At 35.2% G+C, this 22,976-nt stretch overlaps 1 protein-coding gene and 1 pseudogene across 7 annotated transcripts in view; one reads left to right on the forward strand and one right to left on the reverse strand.

Annotated features, from left to right (window-relative positions):
- Btrc (beta-transducin repeat containing E3 ubiquitin protein ligase) overlaps positions 1-22,976 on the reverse strand; it is a 186,462-nt gene that overhangs the window by 109,101 nt on the left and 54,385 nt on the right. For 4 of the 7 annotated variants that reach the window (XM_071610975.1, XM_027930095.2, XM_071610973.1 and 1 more), the window contains one exon: positions 7,900-8,007. The exons of the other annotated variants lie outside the window; for them this stretch is intronic. In XM_071610975.1, the coding sequence (XP_071467076.1) occupies positions 7,900-8,007 (108 nt within the window). The remainder of the gene's footprint in view (positions 1-7,899; positions 8,008-22,976) is intronic. 7 annotated transcript variants of the gene reach the window in all.
- LOC114088393 (PCNA-associated factor pseudogene) lies at positions 17,288-18,126 on the forward strand (annotated as a pseudogene).

Consider the following 22,976-nt stretch of genomic DNA (forward strand, 5'->3'; position numbering starts at 1 on the left):
TGTAGGTGAACATTAACTTTTTCACAGGCACATCAAAATAATAATAAAGGAAATATTATTATTTAAATAATTAGAGTATTTAAATAATCAACAAGCATCTGGAAAGACAAGTCAGTGCAAGATGTCATCTCTATAATACAGACTCTTTTCAGGATAAGATAAAAAAAATGTAGATTTAAAATGTAGGTTCTACTTTTCTCACTGAAAATGTATAAAAAATAAACTGAGGGGTCTGGGGCTGTAGCTCAGTGGTAGCTTAGCATGGTTGAGGCACTGGGTTCAATCCTCAGAACCACGTAAAAATAAACAAACAAAATAAAGGCATTCTGTCCATCTACAATTACAAAAATAAAAAATAAGTAAATAAACTGAAAATGGATTTCAATGTTAGATAAAATGTTTTAAAATCAAAAATTACACTTTATTTTTAAGGCATAATCTTCAATAATATATTTCTAACACTTTGTATGTGTGCTTCAATTTTGTGCCTAACGAAGGCTAGAGGGTCACTTTCTGTGTACTCAGTGATTCCTATCTTTTCTGTAGACTGTTCCTTATTACTATCAGCATTTTAGTTTTCCCAGTGTCTGTTCTTTTATAGAGCAAGGGTAAGATGCAACAAAATAGTCAAATAATTACACAAACATGCACTGCTATAAAGATAAAGATGTGACATCACAAACTGAACTGTTAGCTGGCTGTGGCAAAATTTAATAATTTGAAATGTGCACATTTATCAACAAGAGTCAGAATTTGATATACAGAATCCATTTCAGATCCCAGTGGCTCAGGAGGCTGAGGCAGAAGGATCATGAGTTCAAAGTCAGCCTCAGCAACAGTGAGGTGCTAAGCAACTCAGTGAGACTCTAAATAAAATACAAAATAGGGCTGGGGATGTGGCTCAGTGGTTGAGTGCTCCTGAGATCAACCCCTGGTACCCACCCCCACCCCAGCCCCCGCCAAAAAAGAATCCAATTCAGAGGGACCATCTTGGCTTACATAAAAGCCAACTGTATATAATTTGAAGGCTGCCCACAAATTAGACTGGTTTTCTCTTTTCTGTGAAAATGTGTGGTCTTTGGAATGATTGTTTGATTATTATGGTTTCTTTCTGAATCCAGAACTTTTGTGTGTACGTACATGCAGGTACCAATAGCAACTCAATGCTTTCTTTATTTCCATCCCTTATGGTCTTCATGGGATTTTTCTAAATTATCTAAATCTATTCATTCATTAATTTAGTGAAAGTTATAAAGTACTGTCCTTGATAATGGGAATGTGAAATGAATAAAATAACCTGCCCTCAAAGAACTCATAATCTAATGGGGGACAGAGATGAATATACACAACTAGTGTATCAATGATAGAACAGTATCTACTGCCTAGTCTGGGTACAGGTGCTCTGACCAGTTTAAGGGAGAAAGGATAATCGGGAGACTTGTTTTATCTCAATTTGAGCTGGATTAGGAAGTACCAGGAAGACAAAAAGGAAACAGGGAAGGAGTAAGGGAGGATAGGTGTTTGGGGTAGGGTTTTTCATATAGGGAGAACAGGATATGCAAAGACAAAGAGGCAGGAAATTTGGGTCAAATGCTGTGTTATTTTCAAGTGATTGGAATTCTCTTTCCATTTTGCCCACTGCACCATGGGGAACCACAAATTTTAAACTCTTGAAGAATTACATGAGAGGAAGGAATAATAGGATATAAACCAGATTCAAACTTTTATATTCTAAAAGCATTTGAGTGGGCTTGGTAGTATACTCAACTAGCATGCACAAGGCCCTAGGTTCAATCCCAGCACCATAATAGTAATAATAATAATAACAACAACAACAAAGTAAAAAAAGCATGTGAGCAACTTGCTCACAAGATAAAAAAGCAGTCAAAATCAGTGTAATAGTCAATAAGTAATTTACATCCATGAAATGAGTTGTATAACAGGGAAACAAACTTTCCTTACAAAACAAGCAGAAATATTTTTTGTCACATTCTGTAAACCTCTATGAGAGAGTTTCAACTGAGATAAACATAGGTCAAATGTTAACACGGGCACACAAAAGAACTGAGTCTTTTATTGTACAGAAATTGTGCTGTACTGAAATTATTCACATGCAATGGGTGGGTATCAATTAGAGATTGATAAGCACTTTTGTTATAGAATAGTTTTCATTATACGATTTAAATGTTAGTTTGTATTCAATGTGATAATCTTTAGTCCCCTAAAATCTCAACCATAAAATTGTCATATATGTAAGTATATATGTATTGTGTGTATACATATATAGATATAGATGTATAGATATATAAAACATTGCTTAATTTTCCTAGTATTGGTCCATTTTAACATTTCACTTTGTAGACAGCAAGATTTAGTAGATTTCTAAGCTTTCTTAGGTAATAAAGTACAATATCTCTCCTGAATTCAGCCCCCAACAATTTCAACCAACAAGGGACCCTAACTAATTTAAAAATACCATATGATTCACTTAGCTCAAGATTTCCCTAAAATTACTAGCTTGACGCCTAAAATATTCTAAGATCATATAAATCTACTTATACATTTACCAGCAAAATTTTTTCTCCTCCTTTTCAATGACTAAAGAAAGATAAAGGATTTTAATTACTCAGCTATTTTAAAGTACTTTCTCTCTATTGCTCATTTAATATTATAAATTATAAGATCACCACTTGCTGAGGATAAGCAAATACATCCTCTGTTAATCAACATTCTGTTAATCACCCATATATTTTCCAGAATAAACCAAAGGAATGATAATATGCTCCAAGTAAATATTCCTCATAAAATCAATTTAAATAATAATAATTTTTAGCATCTTCTTAGTTCCTAGTTTAAAATGTGTGGTTTGAAATATCAATGATTAAACCATCTCAACATAAGTAGTTTCAACCTGAGTTACTAAGGATAATCAAAAAATTCAGCAATGACTCCATGTTAATTCTCTACTGCCATCTAAGAATTCTGACTTCTTAAAATGCTTCAAACTTATTAAAAGAATGCAACAATTCCTTAAGCATATTTGACAATATTAGCAAAAATTAGCATTCTTACATGAACAACCACTTTGAAGAAATATTTCTCTTTTAAAGTCAAAAATATACTTGCTTGGGCTCAGGATATAGCTCAGTTGGTAGAGTACCTGCCTCGCATGCACAAGGCCCTGGGTTCAATCCCCAGCACCACAGTAAAATTGCTTTATGGCCAGCAATTCCACACTTAGGTGTTTACCCAAGAGAAATATAAACGTGGCAAAAAAGGAAAAAAAAAAAAAAAAAAAACTTCTACAAAATTGTTTATAGATTCAAAACAGGCAAAAAAAATTGGAAGCAATCCAAATGACTATCAATAAATGAATGAATAAACAACTTGTGGTATACTAATACAATTAAATATACTCAGCAATGGAAAAGAATAAACTAATACATACACCATGAATAAATCTCAAAAACATCATACTGATCAAAAGAAAACAGACACAAAAGAATATATGTTATATGACTGCATTTACATGAAGTCCAAAACCATGCAAAACTAATTTTTGTGACAAACCAGAACAGTAATTGCATATAGGGGATGAGTAGTGACTGGAAAGGAGTTATATTAAGGATACTTTCTAAACATTCTATTTTTTTGAAGTTAGATTACCCAAATGTATACAATTTGTCAAAACTCACTCAGAATACACTTAAGATCTGTGTATTTCATTGTAAGTTTTACCTAAAACAAAAAAAAAAAAACTGAATTAAAAAATAAAATCTAAACCAGAAAGATACACATTTACAAAGACTACCATAATTCCAGCAGTGGAAGTGCTAGATTCAAGTCCTGTTTCTGCTAATTAGTCAGAAAGCAATCAAGCACCAGTGTATGCTGAATGTGACATAAAACAAATTAGAATGAAACTAGTACATAAGCCAATTTCTTCCATTTTGGCTACATAAATTATAATAATGACCTTGTTGAAGATAAGCAAAGAAAAAATATTCATAGCCCTGTTATCATCAAAAATTGAACCAAAGGTGGGCTTCCTTAAAAACCAGAATTGTGCAGTACATGATGAAAAAAAAATATTTAAAAACATATTATTTTATGTAGAGATGAAAAAGTTTTTGCTGAGAGACTCCAAACCTACCCCTTCTATACATTTTTCTAACAACATAAAATTAATTAATCTGACAGCTATTTTTTTTAATATATTTTTAGTTACTAATGGACATAATAACTTTATTTATTTTCTTTTTTTTTTTTTTTCAATGTGGTGCTGAGGATCAAACTCAATGCCTCACAACTGCTAGGAAAGCACTCTACCACTGAGCCACAACCCCAGCCACCAGTGATTGTTTTAAGGACTTTATATAATCAACTTATTTAATCCTAATATCACCCCTATAAGATAAATACTATTATCTTAAGGAAACTGAGGTTCAGACAGGTCAAGTACTTGCACAAACGTTGTACCTAGAAAATAATAGAATGAGACTTAAGACCCAGGCAATTCAGCATCGGGTTCATGCTCTTAATCACTATACCATGTACTGACCACAGAGGGCTTCTACTCTAAGATATTTCATAAGCATCTCTTTTCTGTATATAATATACAATTTCACTCTTCAATACAATTCAGGACCTATACACCAAATTTATTCCTGAATTTTCCAGCAAAACCTCTTAAGCCTACCTTTTATGAGGAATAATTAGAGAAAAATAAGTATATGTTAAATGTTGATTAATACCAGATTTAGAAAAAAACCTATCGTGATGATGCATTTACTCACAATTATTTCCTACTGAGTTTAAATTCAAGATTGCTTTAGGCCAAAACAAAAAATTTGAATTTTTCTGGATATCTTGATATTCATGTCAAAAGACTTAAACTTGTATGATTTTTAATTATACATGATTATCTTTACCATTTATCAAATATAGTTCAAATCATCAGTATTTATTGAGCCCTAACTATTAAAGAACACTCTATTGGATACTGTAGAGGTCAACAGCTAGAAGAAATCACTTCTGCTTACACATTTCTCAAATTGAGCTAGGACATACTAACTACCTAAGGCCTATTAAATTTCTACGTCCAAATTTAAGAGTGAGATGAGGCATGTAGGCAACATGTAGTAGTATCTCAATGTTATTTTTAATTTGCATTTCCATGACTAAAAATATTGTGTATCCTTTCATGTGCTTATTTGCTATTTGTCTATGTTCTCTGGTGTTCTATCTATTCAAATTTTTTGCTCACTGTTTTACTGGGTAGTTTATATAGGAGGACTGCATTAGATAATCAGAATACAAGTCTTCTGCAGTGGCACACACCTATAATCCCAGCGGCTAGGAAGGCTGAGACAGGAAGATCATGAGTTCAAAGGCAGCCTTAGCAAAGGTGAGGCACTAGACAACTCAATGAGACCCTGTCTCTAAATAAAATACAAAACAGGGCTGAGGATGTGTGGCTCAGATATCGAGTGCCCCTGAGTTCAACCCCCAGTACCAAAAAAAAAAAAGAATACAAGTCTTCTATCAGCTATATAATTTATAAATATTCTCTTCCAGTTTGGTTTTTTTGTTTGTTTTGGTACTGGGGACTGAATTCCAGGGGTGCTCTACCATTGAGTTATATCCCTAGCCTTTTTATTTTGAGACAGGATCTTGCTAAGGTGCTGAAGGTCTTGCTAAATTGCTGAGGCTGGCCTCGAACTTGTGATCCTCCTTTCATCAGCTTCCTGAATTGCTGGGATTACAGGTATAGGCCACCATGCTCCACTTACATGTTCATTTTTTTTTTTTTTAAGAGAGAGTGAGAGAGGAAGAGAGAGAGAGGATTTTAATATTTATTTTTTAGTTATCGGCAGACACAACATCTTTGTATGTGGTGCTGAGAATCGAACCCGGGCCGCATGCATGCCAGGTAAGCGCGCTACCGCTTGAGCCACATCCCCAGCCCTACATGTTCATTTTTAAAACTGTATCTTTTGAGGTGAAGAAGTTTTAAACAGTGATTAAATACAATTTGTCAGTACTTCTATTATGGTTCATAGATTGTTTTGTGTGTGTGTGTTTGTTTTGTGTGTGTGCGCACTCACCTACTTATCTAAAAAATCTTTGCCTAGCCCAAAGACACAAATAATTTCTTCTCCTAAATTTTCTATTAATTTTATCATTTTTTAAAAAGTAACTTCTTTTAGGCAAGCGCTCTACCACTAAGCCACAACCCCAATCCTAGTTTTATAATTTTGGTTCATATTTAGACCCATTATCCATTTCAAGTTAATTTTTGTATATGGTACAATTTAGCAGTCAAGATTCATTATTTTGCATATGGATATCCAATTTTTTCAGCATGATTTTTGAAAAAACTAAGACCAATGGATTTTAATACAATAACAGAAGTAGTTCAGTGATATGGGTTCAGATCCCACACTGCAACTAATCTTTAATAAATTATAATTGCCTGAAAAGTATATTAAAATATTTCTACCTTTTTAAACTGTTGTTTGTGAGAGGCCAGCTACTCTTTATATATTATTTCAGACAAAACATGAAAGACTGAAGGTAGAAGCAGAAACGAGAATCTACTTGTGTTTTATTATCCAAACATTCGATTTGTAAAAATGTAATACAATGCTAGTCTTAATTTTCTGAAAATAGTTGTTTCACAACTATTTATATTAATTTTGTATAGGTTTATTATTATATTTTAAAATGAATGATTATATAACACTGAAATTTCTTAGCTCTGATTTCAAATATAATAAATATCAATTGATACAATGTATATAAACAATAACACTTTGAGGTCCTCAATAATTTTCTTAAGAGCGCAAAGGGGTCCATACGTGGCAAAACACACCTGTAATCCCAGTGACTCAGGAGACTGAGGCAGGAAGATATAAGATCACAAGTTCAAGCCAGTCTCAGAATGCTTGTTGAGCATGTGTGAGGTCCTAGGTTCAACTCCCAGTACCACAAAACAAAAACAGAAAACAAACAACAACAACAACAAAACCTGATTTAAAACTAAACTAAACTAATGTTGTGTATTACTATGAAATGCAAAACACAAATTTAAAAAACCTAAGGTAGACTGATAACACTTCTGCCAAGGAAAACCATCATTCCCAGTACCTAAATCCATAAGCAATGAGCACCAAGCTCTTTCACAACTTCTGTCGTCTTCTTCTATATTTCCTTGTACATTATGGAACTGGCCTACTGACTTCTAAGAAAGGCTGGGGGAAACTATAATCTTGTCAATCCGTGCAAACACAACTGGACTGTCTCAAGGTGAATAATGTACCCAAGGGTCTGAAAGGCCTTTTCACTTGAAACTAGGAACATTAATCAAGATATAAATAAAACATAGTATGTATGTATATGTATGTGTATATATACACAAACACACACACACGTATTAACCAAAAGATACTCTACATACGATACTGCATATTTTTTAGTAATCATAAAAATATAAGGTGTTCAGACAAATGATTATAATTAATTAATTAATTAATTACATTAACTGGCTTTATGTAGGTTCAGAGCAAACATTACATGCTAAATTGCTATATATATTCAGATTACTTTAAAATTTACTAGTACACTTCTTCTATATCTAAAAAACCTACAGTCATTTGTACTATGTCCATTTTGATAAATCAAACATGATAGTGATAAGAATGTCTTAAGACTTCATCAGTCTAGATCTACATTAAAAGTGAATCATTAAAGAAATATTGAGTGATGTCAAATACAGATACCATGAAGGAAAAAAGGTGAATATAAGTAAAGCATGGGAAAGAACGACAGACATACTAGTGAACTAGAAACACACACATACTAATACCCGCAAATAACCCACAGAGACAGAGAAAGTACCTGGAAAGCTGTGAGTGCGCCAGTCCCTGGGTTATACAGGCATCGCAGCGAAGGCATGCTGTCCGCCAGGCTGGAGCAGCCCAGCCACAGAGACCTGGGCATAGAGCACTGCAGAGAGAGGACAACTATGAGATGGGACAGTATGAAACAGGATGGCACAGATTACAGGAATTTTCAAGGCTAGCCTGAAAGCAATAATCCAGTTGCAGCTGGCCTTTATGATAGAAACACTTTCAAGAAACATACTACTTACAGATTCTAACCCTAGAGAAAAACTCAAAAGGGGCACTAGTAGCCAAAAAGCAAGGGGAACAAAGAAGTTATAGGTTAAAAATACACACACACACACACACACCCCAGTAAGTTTTTGTCCCTATTCTTCTATTTATTAATTTAAAGGAAAACTACTTCTGAATCCAACTGATCAATTTTTTTCTTTATACATCTCATCTCCCATAAATTCACAAGGTGAAATATTGTGCAGACTAAGCAGAAAGAATACCTCCTAAGAATATCATATTAGGAAATTAGAAAATTAAATACCACAGGAAAGTTAAGAGTGTTTCTAGAAGAAAAAGAAAATATTATATCCCTACGACTTTGATAACAACTAATTCTGCAGAGTTTGCATAAGTTTTATGTATCTTGTTACTCTGTTATTCATTAACCAAAACACATAGTTACCATAGCAGCTGTCTCTTCAGCTTTCCAGATGGATTAAAGGGGGATGAGGCAAGAAACACCCAAAAAGAAGGGATAACAACAACAAAGAAAGAGAGGAGACTAAGACAAAGAGAGACCAGAATGTTCTTGGTCTTAAAACCATCCAAACAAAAAGTTTATATGTAAAATACATGTGTATTCAGTAGCAAACAAAGGTAGAAATTACAATTTCTAGTAATCCTAAGGAAACAAAATTAATATTATTGCAGTATTACTGAGTTTTATAAGACACTATATCTTGTGGAACAGTTTTTATATTTTTCAAGTTTCTCTGAAAGTATTCCAGGCTAAAGTTCTGTCTATCAGCTTGAATGCTATATAGTCTAATAAAAACTAAAATACTAAATAGCTAAACACACCCAATGTATATATATTTTCGAATATAGCAATATACACATAACATTAGACTTTAGAGATTTTGAAATAGTTATTATCATGATGGCCTTTTATCTTCTGTAACCCCTCTAGTAGGAATGAATATAGGAAGCAAAATACAACATTCATGGTTCACACAGACTATAATTAAATATGGATAATAGACTGAAAAGGACTTCAGAAGATATTCTAATCTAGACCTCTGCCCTCAGATGATTATCCTCATTTTACAATTAAGGCAATCAATGCACAAGAGAAAATAAGTATTTATCCATGTTCATGAATTTAAAAAGTAGAGAACAAGGGACCTACTGTTTTCTAGTGCAGAACTCTTCCTCCTGTCTTGTTCATTCGTAAGTCATAAAGTAAGTAGACACGTCAGACTTTGAAAGAAAGGTATCAGACAGAGAGAGAGAGAGAGAGAAAAAAAAGGTATCTGCTAAAGTCATCACTGGATTAGAAAACTAAACAAAAAACAATGAAATCACCTTGAACTGTTATAGCAATGAATATTGTTCACCATTTCCAATGTTCCTTCATCTCAAACTATAATCCATTTTTAAAACATAGCTAAAGAGAACAGTTGTCTTTATTTTATCATGTTACTCTCATCAGTAAATTGTAATGGGGGTTGGGGTTGTGGCTCAGTGATGGAGTACTTGCCTAGCACATGTGAGGCACTGGGTTTGAGCCTTAGCACCACATAAAAATAAATAAAGGTATTGTGTCCATCTACAACATTTAAAGAAACTAAAAATAATAAATTGTAATGGTTCCCTATATTTACTATATGAAATTCTAAAGCACACTATCCATCTGACCTTTCCCCACTGCCTACATCAACTCTCCTTCCCTGTCCTTCCTGATACTCTAGCTAGTTAACTACCGTGAAATCTGGTCAAATGCTCATCTCAGCCCTAATACCTTTAAACTTGTAATTTCCTTCTCCCTCTTACCCTGACAATCCATATTTGTCTCCTTAGAACAGCTTATAATAATTTCAGTATCAGTCAGTAGTTCTTAGTAAGAGATTGTTATATTGGAAGGAGAAGGCAGTAGGGTGAAAGGAATAGAGGAAAAAGGATTTTAAAAGCTTCTATACCCTTGAGAATTACTGTTCCACTCATATTACTGCTCTAGACTAGAAGTATCAAGAATGTTTTGCCTGATGTTAAAATTTTCTTGAGAGTAATATTTTGATCATTTATTCAACAAGTAGTCACTGAATGCCCTTCCTTGTGGTTAAGTACTGCAGGCACCAGAAACAGAACAATGTGGACAAAACAATACCCACAAAATTCCTGTCTTCAAGGAATTTATATTCTTATAACATTCTCTCAATTTTAAATTCATCCATATTAAAAATCCGTAATATAAAACTCACTGTTATGAGTTATTACTAGTTGTTATGCTATTACTAAGGAGATACATGGTATATTATTAAACAGCTAGTTAAAGTTCTGCATATGATGGGTAGAAAAAAGTCTCACACTTGTTCTGAAGGAGTGACTGAATCCGAGAAAAACAGTAGAGGTAGAAGACATAGGAGGAAATAAAAAGGGTTTAGGAAACTACAGAAGAAGAAAACAGAATAAGCTGTGGAAGACAGTTTGTCACTTCTCCCCCTTCCTTTCAGAGGAGGTCCATGGCTCAACTTTAGCCAAACTGAAACCACCTGCATGACATATAGCACAGTCAGATTTAGAGGCCAACCTAAAGCCCTTCATCCATAGACTAGAGGCTCTTTTTATTAAAATGTGTATACTTTTTTGTAATTGTGAGTGTTCCTTTGTAAGTTTTTAAGGTATTCCTCATATGAATGATTTGTCTCCTCCACTTTCAAGAATTTGTGTTAATTTTGCTGTATGTATTTGATGAATTATTACCTCAGTTTCCTTACTCTTACTCATTCTAATGCTCTTCCTCATTCATTCACCCCATCCTCCATCAAAACTCCCCTAACAATTAAGAATTTGAAAGAGTTCACTCTATCCCCTTAAACTAAAACTCTAAAATAAAATTATGATCAGTAATGAGCCACATATACCCAGAGAACCCACTAGCTACACTGGTGTTATTTCCAAAATAGCATTAACTTGCAAACACCACACAGAGGATATATTCCCAATTATTACAAGACAATTTTGGTATAGGTATGAAAACTGCACTTGAATATAGTCAGATCTGTACACTGCTGTTAAGCTTTTATATATTATAGCTCAATTTAAAAACTAATTTTCAAATTGGTTTGTATTGTAACAATTAATCTTACCCATACTGGTAAATGCCACTTAAGATCTTTAAGGAAAAACATATAATTACAAAATAAATGGAGTAGACTGTAACTTTTACTCCTTTCCCTTATCTTCAAATTTAGGAGGGAGCACAGTCTAAATGAAGAGGGTAACAACAACAAAAAAATCAGTTTATAATAAAGGTGGAACACTTTCCGTCCCTCAACACTTACAAATAATGCCTCTTAAGTTTTACCTTTAAAATATCTGAAAAGTATGTCATTCTCTACTTTTGTTTTTCCTTGAAAATTATATTGAAATTCCTAAGATTGATTCTTTTTTGGGGGAAGGGGGCCTGCTATGCTGGGGATTAAACCTTGTACCTCACACAAACTGGGCAAAAACTATAGAACTAAGCTACATCCTCAGCTCTAAAAAATTTTTAAGAAAAAATTTAAAAACTGGTTTCAAACTATGCTATGGGCTGGAGATTTAGCTCAATGGTAGAGCAAGTTTGAGTTCCACTCCCAGAACTTCAAGAAAATAAAAAACAAGCCTGAAGCAGTTGGCATTTGCTTGCAATTTGCAATCCCAGCTATGCTGGTAGCTGAGAGGCCAGACTTAGCAACTTAGTGAGACTCTGTCTCAAAGTAAGAATTTAAAAAATAAAATGGGGATGTAGCTTAGTGGTAGTAGAGTGCCCTTGGGTTTAATCCCCAGTTATCACCAAACCAAACCAAAACAAAACAAAAAGGCAAGCACAGCAGGTTTCTGCTACCTGAAAGAATCTGAAAAAGATTGAAATGTTGCAACAAAGGGCCTCCAGTGTTTCAGGAACAATATAATATCCAGTGCCCATATCAGATTCAATGGCACAAATTCATTTACACCTCCATTCCTCCCCCACTCTTGGCTGCCTGGAGTAATGTCACAGATCCTCTTCACTGATTGAGGGCCCTGCAGGCAAAGGGCTGGCCTGAGCATTTACCACATGAAAGCTGAATGACAAAATCTCCTAAACTCAAGTCCCTGTTGGTCAACTTCTAGGAGTAATAGAAGCTATAATAATCAACAATAAAAAGATTGCTGCATTGAGAGTTTACGTATCCTTAAGCCATGAAACAGAATTCCCTTTTCACTACTACATCAACTAAAAAATTCAGGCCAAGAGAATGACAGAATTCCATAGCCCCTGCAATGCATTCAGACTCTACCTATACAAACAAACTCAACAACTGCCTTTTAAGAATCCTTATTTAGTTTATTCCAAATATGAAAGTCCCACCTGTTATATAGGATGATTACATCTACCTAGCTTATTGTACAAAGTTGTGATGAAATTAAAATAAGAACTCTGGATGATTTGAAGTTGAGGCTCACAGGTATAGCTCAGCTGGGATTTGAAGCCAGATCTCCCATGCTTACTCTTTCTATCCTGCGTGTTATCTTTGTGAGTCCCCACTCAGAATCTGGTCCTTAAAAGTAGAGATGGGCCAGGCGTGGTGGAGCATGCCCATAATCCCAGTGGCTCAGGAGGCTGAGGCAGGAGGATCACAGGTTTGAAGCCAGCCTCAGCAACTTAACAAGGCTGTAAGCAACCTAGCAAGAACCTGTCTCAAAATACTAAAAAAGGGCTGCGATTGTGGATCAGCGGTTAAACACCCTTGGATTCAATCCCTGGTACAAAAAAAAATTAAAAATGCAGAGATGGTTTCTGTCACCTGTAGCACCTGTAGTATTCCCCCACACCCAGCATGGTTGGGGATACCTAGAGTTAGAATTTGATAAATACTTTCCAATTGTTGTAACTTTAATTACAGTTTAAATTTTGCTTCTTTCCCTTCTTCCCTGTCTCTAGCCCATCCATAGCATAGACACTGGGCTCCAGGAGTCTTTCAGCTCCTGGGATTTGTTCTGCTCTGGTGTTATCTATGTTCTAGGAACCACATTCTTATCAGGGCAATAATGTCCTCAAGAAAACACGAATTACTTCTTGAAGGATGAAAAAAAACTTATTCCTTTAGTATATAAAGATGTACATTTAGGACATAAGAATAACAGCATGGTGTATCTGTAAAATTAAGATTTGGGGAGGTTGTAAGGAAGAAAAACGAGAGTGGACAGGAGGCTAAAACAGGAGGATCACAAATTCAAGGCCAACCTCATCAACCTAGTAAAACCCTCAGCAACCTAGCAAGACTCTCTCACAAAATTTCTTTTAAACAAAAATTTTTAAAGGGCTGGGGATGCAGCTCAATAAAAACTGGGTCCAAAGCCCAGTTTAAAAAAAAAAAAACAAAAAACTTCTATTTAACATAGTGCTTGAAACACTAGTCAGAGCAATTAGACAACAAAAGAAATTAAAGGGATACCGATAGGAAAAGAAGAACTCAAATTAGCACTATTTGCTGATGATATGATTATATACCTAGAAGACCCAAAAAATTCCACCAGAAAACTTGTAGAACTAGTAAATGGGCCAGGGAACTAAACAGACACTTCTCAGAAAAGGATATATAATCAATCAACGAGTATATAAAAAAATGTTCACCATCTCTAGCAATTAGACAAATGCAAATCAAAACTGCTTCCTTAACAATGAATTCAGCAAAGTAACAGGATACCAACAAAGGCATTTCTGTGTATCAGTGACAAATTCTCTGAAAGGGAAATGAAGAAAACTACCCCATTTACAATAGCCTCAAAAAAAACCAAAAACAAAAAAACTTGGGAATCAATCTAACAAAAAAAGTGAAAGACCTCTACAACGAAAACTATAGAAAGCTAAAGAAAGAAATTAAAGAAGACCTTAGAAGATGGAAATATCCTCCTTGTTCTTGGATAGGCAGAATTAATATGGCCAAAATGACTATACCACCAAAAGCATTATACAGATTTAATGCAATTTCAATCAAAATCCCAATGACATTCCTCATAGAAAAAGAAAAAGCAGTCATGAAATTTATCTGGAAAAATAAGAGACCCAGAATAGCTAAAGCAATCCTTAGCAAGAAGAGTGAAGCAGGTGGCATCAGTATACAACCTTAAACTATACTACAGAGCAATAGTAACAAAAACAGCAGGGTATTGGCACCAAAATACACTAGTAGACCATTGGTACAGAATAGAGGACACACAGACTAACCCACATAATTACAGATATCTTATATTAGACAAAGGCACCAAAAACATACATTGGAGAAAAGATAGCCTCTTCAACAAATGGTGCTGGGAAAACTGGAAATCCATATGCAACAATATGAAATTAAACCCCTATCTCTCACCATGCACAAAACTCAACTCAAAGTGGATCAAGGATCTAGGAATTAAACCAGAGACTCTGCGTCTAATAGAAGAAAAAGCAGGCCCAAATCTCCATCATATCGGATTAGACCCCTACTACTTCCTTAACAAGACTCCTATAGTGCAAGAATTAAAATCAAGAATTAATAAATGGAATGGATTCAAACTAAAAAGCTTCTTCTCAGCAAAAGAAACAATCAGTGAGGTGAATAGGGAGCCTACAGCTTGGGAGCAAATTTTTACCATTTGCACAACAGATAGAGCACTAATCTCTAGGGTATATAAAGAACTCAAAAAGCTAAACTCAAAATTAAAAAAAAAAAAAACAGATAACACAATCAATAAATGGGCCAGGGAACTGAACAGACACTTCTTAGAAAAGGATATACATCAATCAACGAATTTTTAAAAAAATGTTCAACATCTCTAGCAATTAGACAAATGCAAATCAAAACTGCTCTAAGATTTCATCTCATTCCAGTCAGAATGGCAGCTATTAAGAATACAAACAAAAAAAAAACAAAACAACAACAACAAAGAATACAAACAACAATAAGTGTTGGCGAGGATGTGGGGAAAAAGCCACACTCATACATTGCTGGTGGGACTGCAAAATGGTGCAGCCAATATGGAAAGCAGTATGAAGATTGCTTGAAAAACTGGGGATGGAACCACCTTTTGATCCAGCTATCCCAAATGGAACCACCTTTTGATCCAGCTGTACCCAAAGGACTTAAAAACAACATACCACATCAATGTTTATTGCAGCACAATTCACAATAGTTAAACTGTGGAAGCAACCTAGATGCCCTTCAACAGGATAAATGGATAAAGAAACCGTGGTATATGTATACACAATAGAATATAACTCAGCAATAAAAGAGAATAAAATCATGGCATTTGCAGGTAAATGGATGGAGTTAGAGAATATCATGCTAAGTAAAGTTAGCCAATCCCCAAAAACCAAATGCCAAATGTTTTCTCTGATATAAGGAGGTTGGATTCATAGTGGGGTTGGGAGGGGGAGCATGGGAAGATTATACAAACTCTAGATAGGGCAAAGGGAGGGAGTGGGAAGGAGGTGGCAAAGGGGTGAAAAAAAGATGGTGGAATGACATGGACATCACTACCTTAAGTACTTGTATGAGGAAGACATGAATGGTGTGAATATACTTTGTATACAAGCAGAGATATAAAAATTGTGCTCTATATATGTAATATGAATTATAATGCATTCTGCTGTCATATATAACAAATAAGAATAAAAAATTAAAAAAAAAAAAAATAAAACTGGGCGCGGTGGTGCATGCCAGTAATCCCAGCAGCTCAGGAGGCAGGAGGATAGCGAGTTCAAAGCCAGCCTCAGCAACAGCAAGGCACTAAGCAACTTAGTGAGACCCTGTCTCAAAATAAAATGCAAAATAGGGCTGGATATTGCTTAGTGGACAACTGCCCCTGAGTTCAATCCCCAGTAACTCCCCCCTTAAAAAAAAAGTAAAGTGGAATCATTATCAAGAACAGGCTTCTATAAATGTCACTTGCATTTCCACAAGGTTCTGAGAAGCCATTATGAACTATAGACCATAAGAACAATATTTATCCACCAATCAAATATTTATTTTTCATGACCAGAGTGGACATGAATTCTTTTTTAATTTTATTTATTTATTTTTTTAGTTGTCAATGGACCTTTATTTTATTTGTTTATGCGGATGCTGAGAATAGAACCCAAGGCCTGACACATACTAGGCAAGTGCTCTACCATTGAGTCACAACCCCAGTTCTGGACATAAATTCTTGTAATCAATGTGGATTACAAGAACTAAATTTTATCAGACAAAAACTGTTTGCCAGACATTGTGTTATATCTTTTAAGTACATTATTTCATTTAATCATTGCAAGCTTGTCAAAGAGTTGTTAACACTATTACTTTAAAATGAGAGTGGCGCGTATGGCGCATGCCTGTCATTCTAGTGACTTGGGAGGCTGAAAGAGGAGGTTCCCAGCTTCAAGGCCAGCCTCAGCGACTTAAGGAGACCCTCAGCGATTCAGTGAGAACTTGTGTCAAAAAAAACTTGAGGTGCTTGGGTTATAGCTTAGTGGTAGAATGCTAGCCTAGCACTGGGTTCAATCCTCAGCATCACATGAAAATATATAAATAAAATAAAGGTGTTCTGTATATCTACAACTAAAAAAAACAAAAATTAAAATTAAAAGTGAGGACTAGAAACACAGCTTAGTGGTAAAGCACACCTTTGTTCAATCCCCAGGCAAAAAAAATAAAACAAAAGGAGAGTAGATAAGTTCAGAGAACTTGACTAAATGGCAATGACATACAAAAGGCCCCAGTGTGCTTATCTCCAAAATCCATAGACTCACTATTACAAAACAGACATGCTCTCATGTAGTTTATTCTTTTTATCCTTTCTTTTTCTTTTCCTTTTTTTTTTTTTTTTTTTTTTTTTTTGATGGTTCTGGGAATCAAATCTCCATCTCAATTTACACTCCATTATTTTGGGGACAAATTAACATAAATGGTTACTACAAGGAAAAACATAGTAATACACTATATTGTGTTAGACAATAGCTGTTATATTTTCTAATATCTAGAAAGGTTCAGACACAGGTTTTAAGTTTATTGTAACACTTGCTACCGTATGAAAGTTAATTATATATTGCCTCCTCTACAGACTGTATTCCTTAGAGATAGGATTCACAACATTTTTTCGTCTCCAGTGTCTGTTCATAGTACATGTTCAGTAAGTGTGCTTAATGGTGAGAGATCAATGAGAACTACATATCAAAGAGAAGGAAGCATTGTTTGCTTGGGGAATAGTCATAGTACTGATAATAATACTCATTTGCTACTTGAGGGAGACTGCTCTAACTAGACTGGACGGAATGTGCTGGATAATGTTCTTTCACAGTTCATTATCTTATTCACCCTGTATAACAATCTAATAAGGGAAAAAAAAAAGATACAAGAGGTTAAATGAATTACTAAAAGTTGATGGGTACTAGCAAGTAGCAATGATCAAACTAAAAACTATTCTGATTATCTAGGAAAGTGTTACATAGAAATGGCACTTTACATGGAATTACTTCATTTATTAAGAAATGGGGAGCCAAAGACAGTTTGGGAATGCTAGACTTACTACAGGAACTAAGGAAAGAAAGTGCATTCAAGAAGCTGTAGAGGTCCCTCTCCTGTGAAACACCTTTGGCTGGGAATCTGCGTTTTTCTCATCTCCTCCTGTTTGAACATGGTGCAAACTCAAAGCAGACAGTATCCCAAGCACCTACAGAAAAGTGGTGGCTTCTCAAGAAAGGTCCTTGGTCCCTCCACCTCAGCCACTAATTGTACATGGCTTTCATCAAGGAAGGTTGAAAATACGTATGCAGGAGGAAATCCAGTTTGTGATGTTCAACCCCCAAGCAGCAAAAAGGAATTGGAGAATTCTTCAGGCTGTCCACTAAAGATTTTGAAAAAAAGAATCAGATTCCTGAAGAGGCAGGAAGCAGTAGCTTAGGAAAAGCAAAGAGAAAAAAGTATGTCCTTTGCAACCTGATCACACAGATGATGAAAAATAATAGAACTTATCCATCTTTGAATAATGTCTCCTGTTTACTCTGGTACTCTAGGGTGTAGATTTGCGTAGATACGTTTGTTCAATAAGCTTTGTTGAATAGGCATTTAACTTTAAAAAATGAGGTTAAAGTATATTTAAAAGCAAGTTATGAAATGGAACAATTTGTAAAATTATGGTTACTTAGGTTAATATTCAATTTAATGCAGTATGTTGGTTCTTTTACCTGTTATAAAGCTTCTTGTTCTTACTAACATTAAATCACTGCATGATGTTCCAATTACTAATGTCCTATATTTGAGATTTGCTTACATACCGTACTGATGCCATTTATATTGACATTTGGGCACTGAAATGATGCTGTTGTTATTCCCTTTATTTGCTTTAAAAAGCAGAGTTAGAGTTTTACACATGAAAAAAACTCAGTATTGGTGCTGGGGATGTGGCTCAAGCAGTAGCGCGCTTGCCTGGCATGTACAGGGTGCTGGGTTCGATCCTCAGCACCACATAAAAAATAAAATAAATATGCTGTGTCCACTGAAAACTAAAAAATAAATATTAAAAAAAATCCTCTTTTAAAAAAAAATTCAGTATTAATTAAACTTAATTTCTGTCATTTTTCAGAAAGGAGCCAAAATTGTCATACTGAATAAATTTGGATGGATATGGAAAAAGTTAAGGACAATTTAACCTTGAGGGTTTAAACAACTGATAATCAAAGTTCCTAAAACAACAAAAAGACAAAATACTAGCATAGAATGAGGAAAAAAGATTGCATAAGCCACATTAATAGGGAGGAATTTTTCTTGGATAATTAATTCAGTATCATAAAATATCCTTTGCACCTATATTTTTAAAGTTGGAAATTAGTAAAACATGACTGGCAAATCATGCTATAGCGCCCACAGCTGAGTCTAAAATCTTCAGAGCGTTCACCACATTTCTCAAGATAACCAGTGGTATAACTGAAGAGGTGGGTATAATACTACTTGTTAACTGATGTTCTTGCTTTCCTAGCACACTGCTTGCTGATAAGCTGTCAATTTTCAAAATTAACCATATTTTAAAAGGCATGTTTTTCTGAAATTTGAAATAAAAGAGTACTTATTTTCACAATTAAAAAAAAGCTGCTGTAATCATCAACATGGAGATGACAAACACACATCTAAAAAAAGGATCAATAGGATTCAGTGGCAGATTATAAGGAAAGAAGGAAAATGAGCCAGAAATAACTCCAAAATGTCAAACCTGAAAGACTAGAAGAATAGCAGTGGCACAAACAGAGAGAGACACTGGCAAACTAGCTTTTTTGGCGGGGAGAGGCAGGGATGGGAATAAGTGAGTAAAATTAATGGCATGAAAGCTTGGGTACATGATTGTCATGTAGGCTGGGCCCTGAAGCACCGGCATGTAATACCAGCTACTTAGGAGGCAGAAGCCAGAGGATCACAAATTCAAGGCCAGAGTGGGCATCTGAGACAGACCCTGTTTCAAAATTAAAAATAGAAAGGGCTGGGGGTATAATGCAGTGGTAGAGAATCACTGGGTTCAATCTCCAGTACCACAAAAAGGAAAGAAAAGACCAAACAAGTTCTGCAATGTAGCTGGGTACAGTAGCTAATGTATCACTACAAGCATGTGCTTGTACTCCCAACTATTCAAGATGCTATGGTAGGATGATGGTGAGAGGCCAGCCTGAGCAATTTAGTAAGATAGCTGTCTCTTATAAAAAAAAAAAATAAAAGAAACCTGTAATGCTTACATAAATATGGAAATAAGTGATGTCTGTATAAGTTTTTAACATATTAGGTTAAAAGCATTTTTTATAACAATCTAGTCTTTTTAAAAAATTTTTTTTAGTTGTAGATGGACACAATACTTTATTTATTTATTTATTTTTTATATGGGCTGAGGATCAAATCCAGTGCCATATACATGCTAGGCAAGCACTCTCTACTCCTGAGCTACAAACCCAGCCCAAAAAACTAGTATTCTTAAAAATAAAATTTGAGGTGCTTGAGTTGTAGTTCAGTGGTAGAGTGCTTGACTAGAACGTTTGAGGCACTGGGTTCGATCTCAGCACCATATAAAAATAAATAAAATATCAGCATTGAAAGAGAATAGAATAATGGCATTTGCAGGTAAATGGATGGAGTTGGAGAATATCATGGTAAGCAAAGTAAGTAAATCCCCCAAAACCAAAGGCTGAATGTTTTCTCTAAATAAATGATAATCCATAATGGGGGTGGGGCATGGGACAAGTGGAGAACTTTGGATTAGGCAAAGGAAGGGAGGAAGGGAAGGGAGTAAAAAAGATGGTCGAATAAGACGGACATCATTACCCTAGGTAATGTATGACTGTACAAATGGTGTGACCCTACTTCATGTACATCCAGAAGTGATAAATTGTGCTCCATTTGTATAAAATGAATCGAAGAGCATTCTGCTGTCATGTATAACTGATTAGAATAATAATATAATAATATATATTTAAATAAAGGTATTGTGTCCACCTACACCTAACTGTATATGTATATACACACATGTATATATACATATATATACTAACCATATATAGATATCAATTTTAAAAAATATATATATGTGTGTATATATTTTTTAAAATTGATACCTTTCCCTCTTCTTCCTTTGTAAACAATTCAGAGTTCAATAGACATTGAATACAGGATAAGTAGGCAACAAGCTTAGTGGAGGGGGGGGAGTCACAGTGACCCAATGCGGGATTTTGGAATCCCAAGTGGTATAAGAAGGTTATCCCTGAGGGCAGAAAGGCCTGGTATAGACTTCCAGGAAAAACATTTTCTGGTGGAAATGGTTCAGCATGGGGTGACAGAGCCTTAGCGGAGAGAGGAAACCAGGAGAATAGCAGCGAGTAGAAGGATGAGGGCATCCACATCTACACAGGACAGCACAGCATCAAGGTTTTCCAGGTAGGCAAAAGATGTCACACACTGAGGTGGAGGGGCAATGGTCGAGCAGTCAGTTTCAGACTCAGTGGAATAAAGAAGTTAGAAAGGGTAATCCTAGCACCCAAGCTATCAGATGTTCCCAAAAGGGTAAAGAAAGCATCCATAAGATGTATGAATGTGGTATGAAATAGAAAGAAAGCTGTGGGGACAACAGGAAATGAGTTATATAGGAAGACCCATCAAATAAGAGTGATGGATCAAATATTGAGGATAATAAAAGCTAGGTTCCTAAATCAGAGAAAGGAGTTAAGAGAAAGGAAAAAAAAATTAAAATGCATACTATATTGCTGAATTACAACTGAAGGCAATATTGTGATCTCAAAGCTTAATATAATGAGAGAGCTATTTGTAAGTAAATGATGTATGTATTGTATACATGTACACACATACTCCCCTCCTACCAACACACACACATTCCCTAGATCTGTCAACTGAGAAGGCCCAGAAGCACTAACACCATTAATATGATGAACACATTTAATGATTCTAAGTATTAAATAAATGAAAGAACCTTAGGACAATGGTTGTTTCCAGGGTTCAGACAGGGAAACTTCAAGATGGGCTTAAAATATGTTCTTCAGAGGTTCAAACAACAGTAGAAACATGTCAAATGACACAGGGCCAGAATGAAAATCTGGGACAGGATCAATCTGAGACAATTTAAACATCTAACTAAATAATGATAATAATGGATTACGATGGTAGCAGGCAAACTCTTAACATGTTCCCCAATAATTCCCACCTCCTGGTATTCACACCCTTATTTAATCCTAACCCCTTGAGTATGGGATAGCCTAGTACCTTTCCTTCTAAGAGAACATGGCAAAGATAATGGGATGACATTTTCTGTGACTAAATTACATACTGATGTAGGACAGATGAGGCTAGACATTAAGGAATTAGAAGGAAGAAGGTTAATTGGCCACAGACAGTGCAGATTGGCTCATGCCTTTCTTCCTCTGGACTGAGAGTTGAGAAATTTTTTGGACTTTATACTGGAGGGGATGGGAGGGCAAGGTCGAAGGTTTACGTTTTTGCAGAAGTCTACATAAAAGTAATTTTTTTCTTTGAATTCTCAAAAAGTGCTTTTTGCCTCACTTTTTTTTAGAACAGTCAGAGGTTTTACACGTTTTACCACAAAAGCAGGAGTGATATCGGCAAGTCTGGAGTTAAACTTAGTTCTTGCAAAACAGAGCAACAAGAAATAGGAAGTTCTAACCACACGGAGCTCTTTTGCAAAAATCTTTGCTGATATTTTCTTAACAAGAACAATTATGGTGGACTGGGGTTGTGGCTCAGTGGCAGAGCACTTGCCTAGCATGTGTGAGGCACTAGATTCGATACTCAGCACCACATATAAATAAATAAAATAAATGTTCATCAACAACTAAAAAATATATATTTTTTTAAAAAATAACAATTATGGTGAGGATCTTCTAGGTGGGGGTTTCTGAACTGCTTCAATAAGACTGTAACTTCCATCTTGCTAAGAGACTCTACTGTCCTTCTTGGCTTGCATGATTTAATGAAGCAAGCAGTCTTATGGAGAGGTTCATGTGGCAAGGAACTAGAGCCTACAACCAGCTGAGAATTTAGGCTTTCAGTCCAGTAGTCCTTGAAGGAAAGAATTCTGCCAACAACCATGTACTTAGAAGTGGGTCCTTCCTTAACTGAGCCTTCAAATGAAATCATAGCTCTGGACAACACCTTAATGATGGCTTTGTGGACACAGGTCAGCTCTGCCTAGACTCCTGACTCCAAAAAACTGTGAGATATTAAATGTATGTTGGATTATGGACATGTTAATCAGCTTGACTGTGGTAATCACAATGAATACATATATGAAAACATCATGTTGTACATC

This window comes from Marmota flaviventris, chromosome 4, assembly GCF_047511675.1.
Source record: "Marmota flaviventris isolate mMarFla1 chromosome 4, mMarFla1.hap1, whole genome shotgun sequence".
NCBI classification, from domain to species: Eukaryota; Metazoa; Chordata; class Mammalia; order Rodentia; family Sciuridae; genus Marmota; species Marmota flaviventris.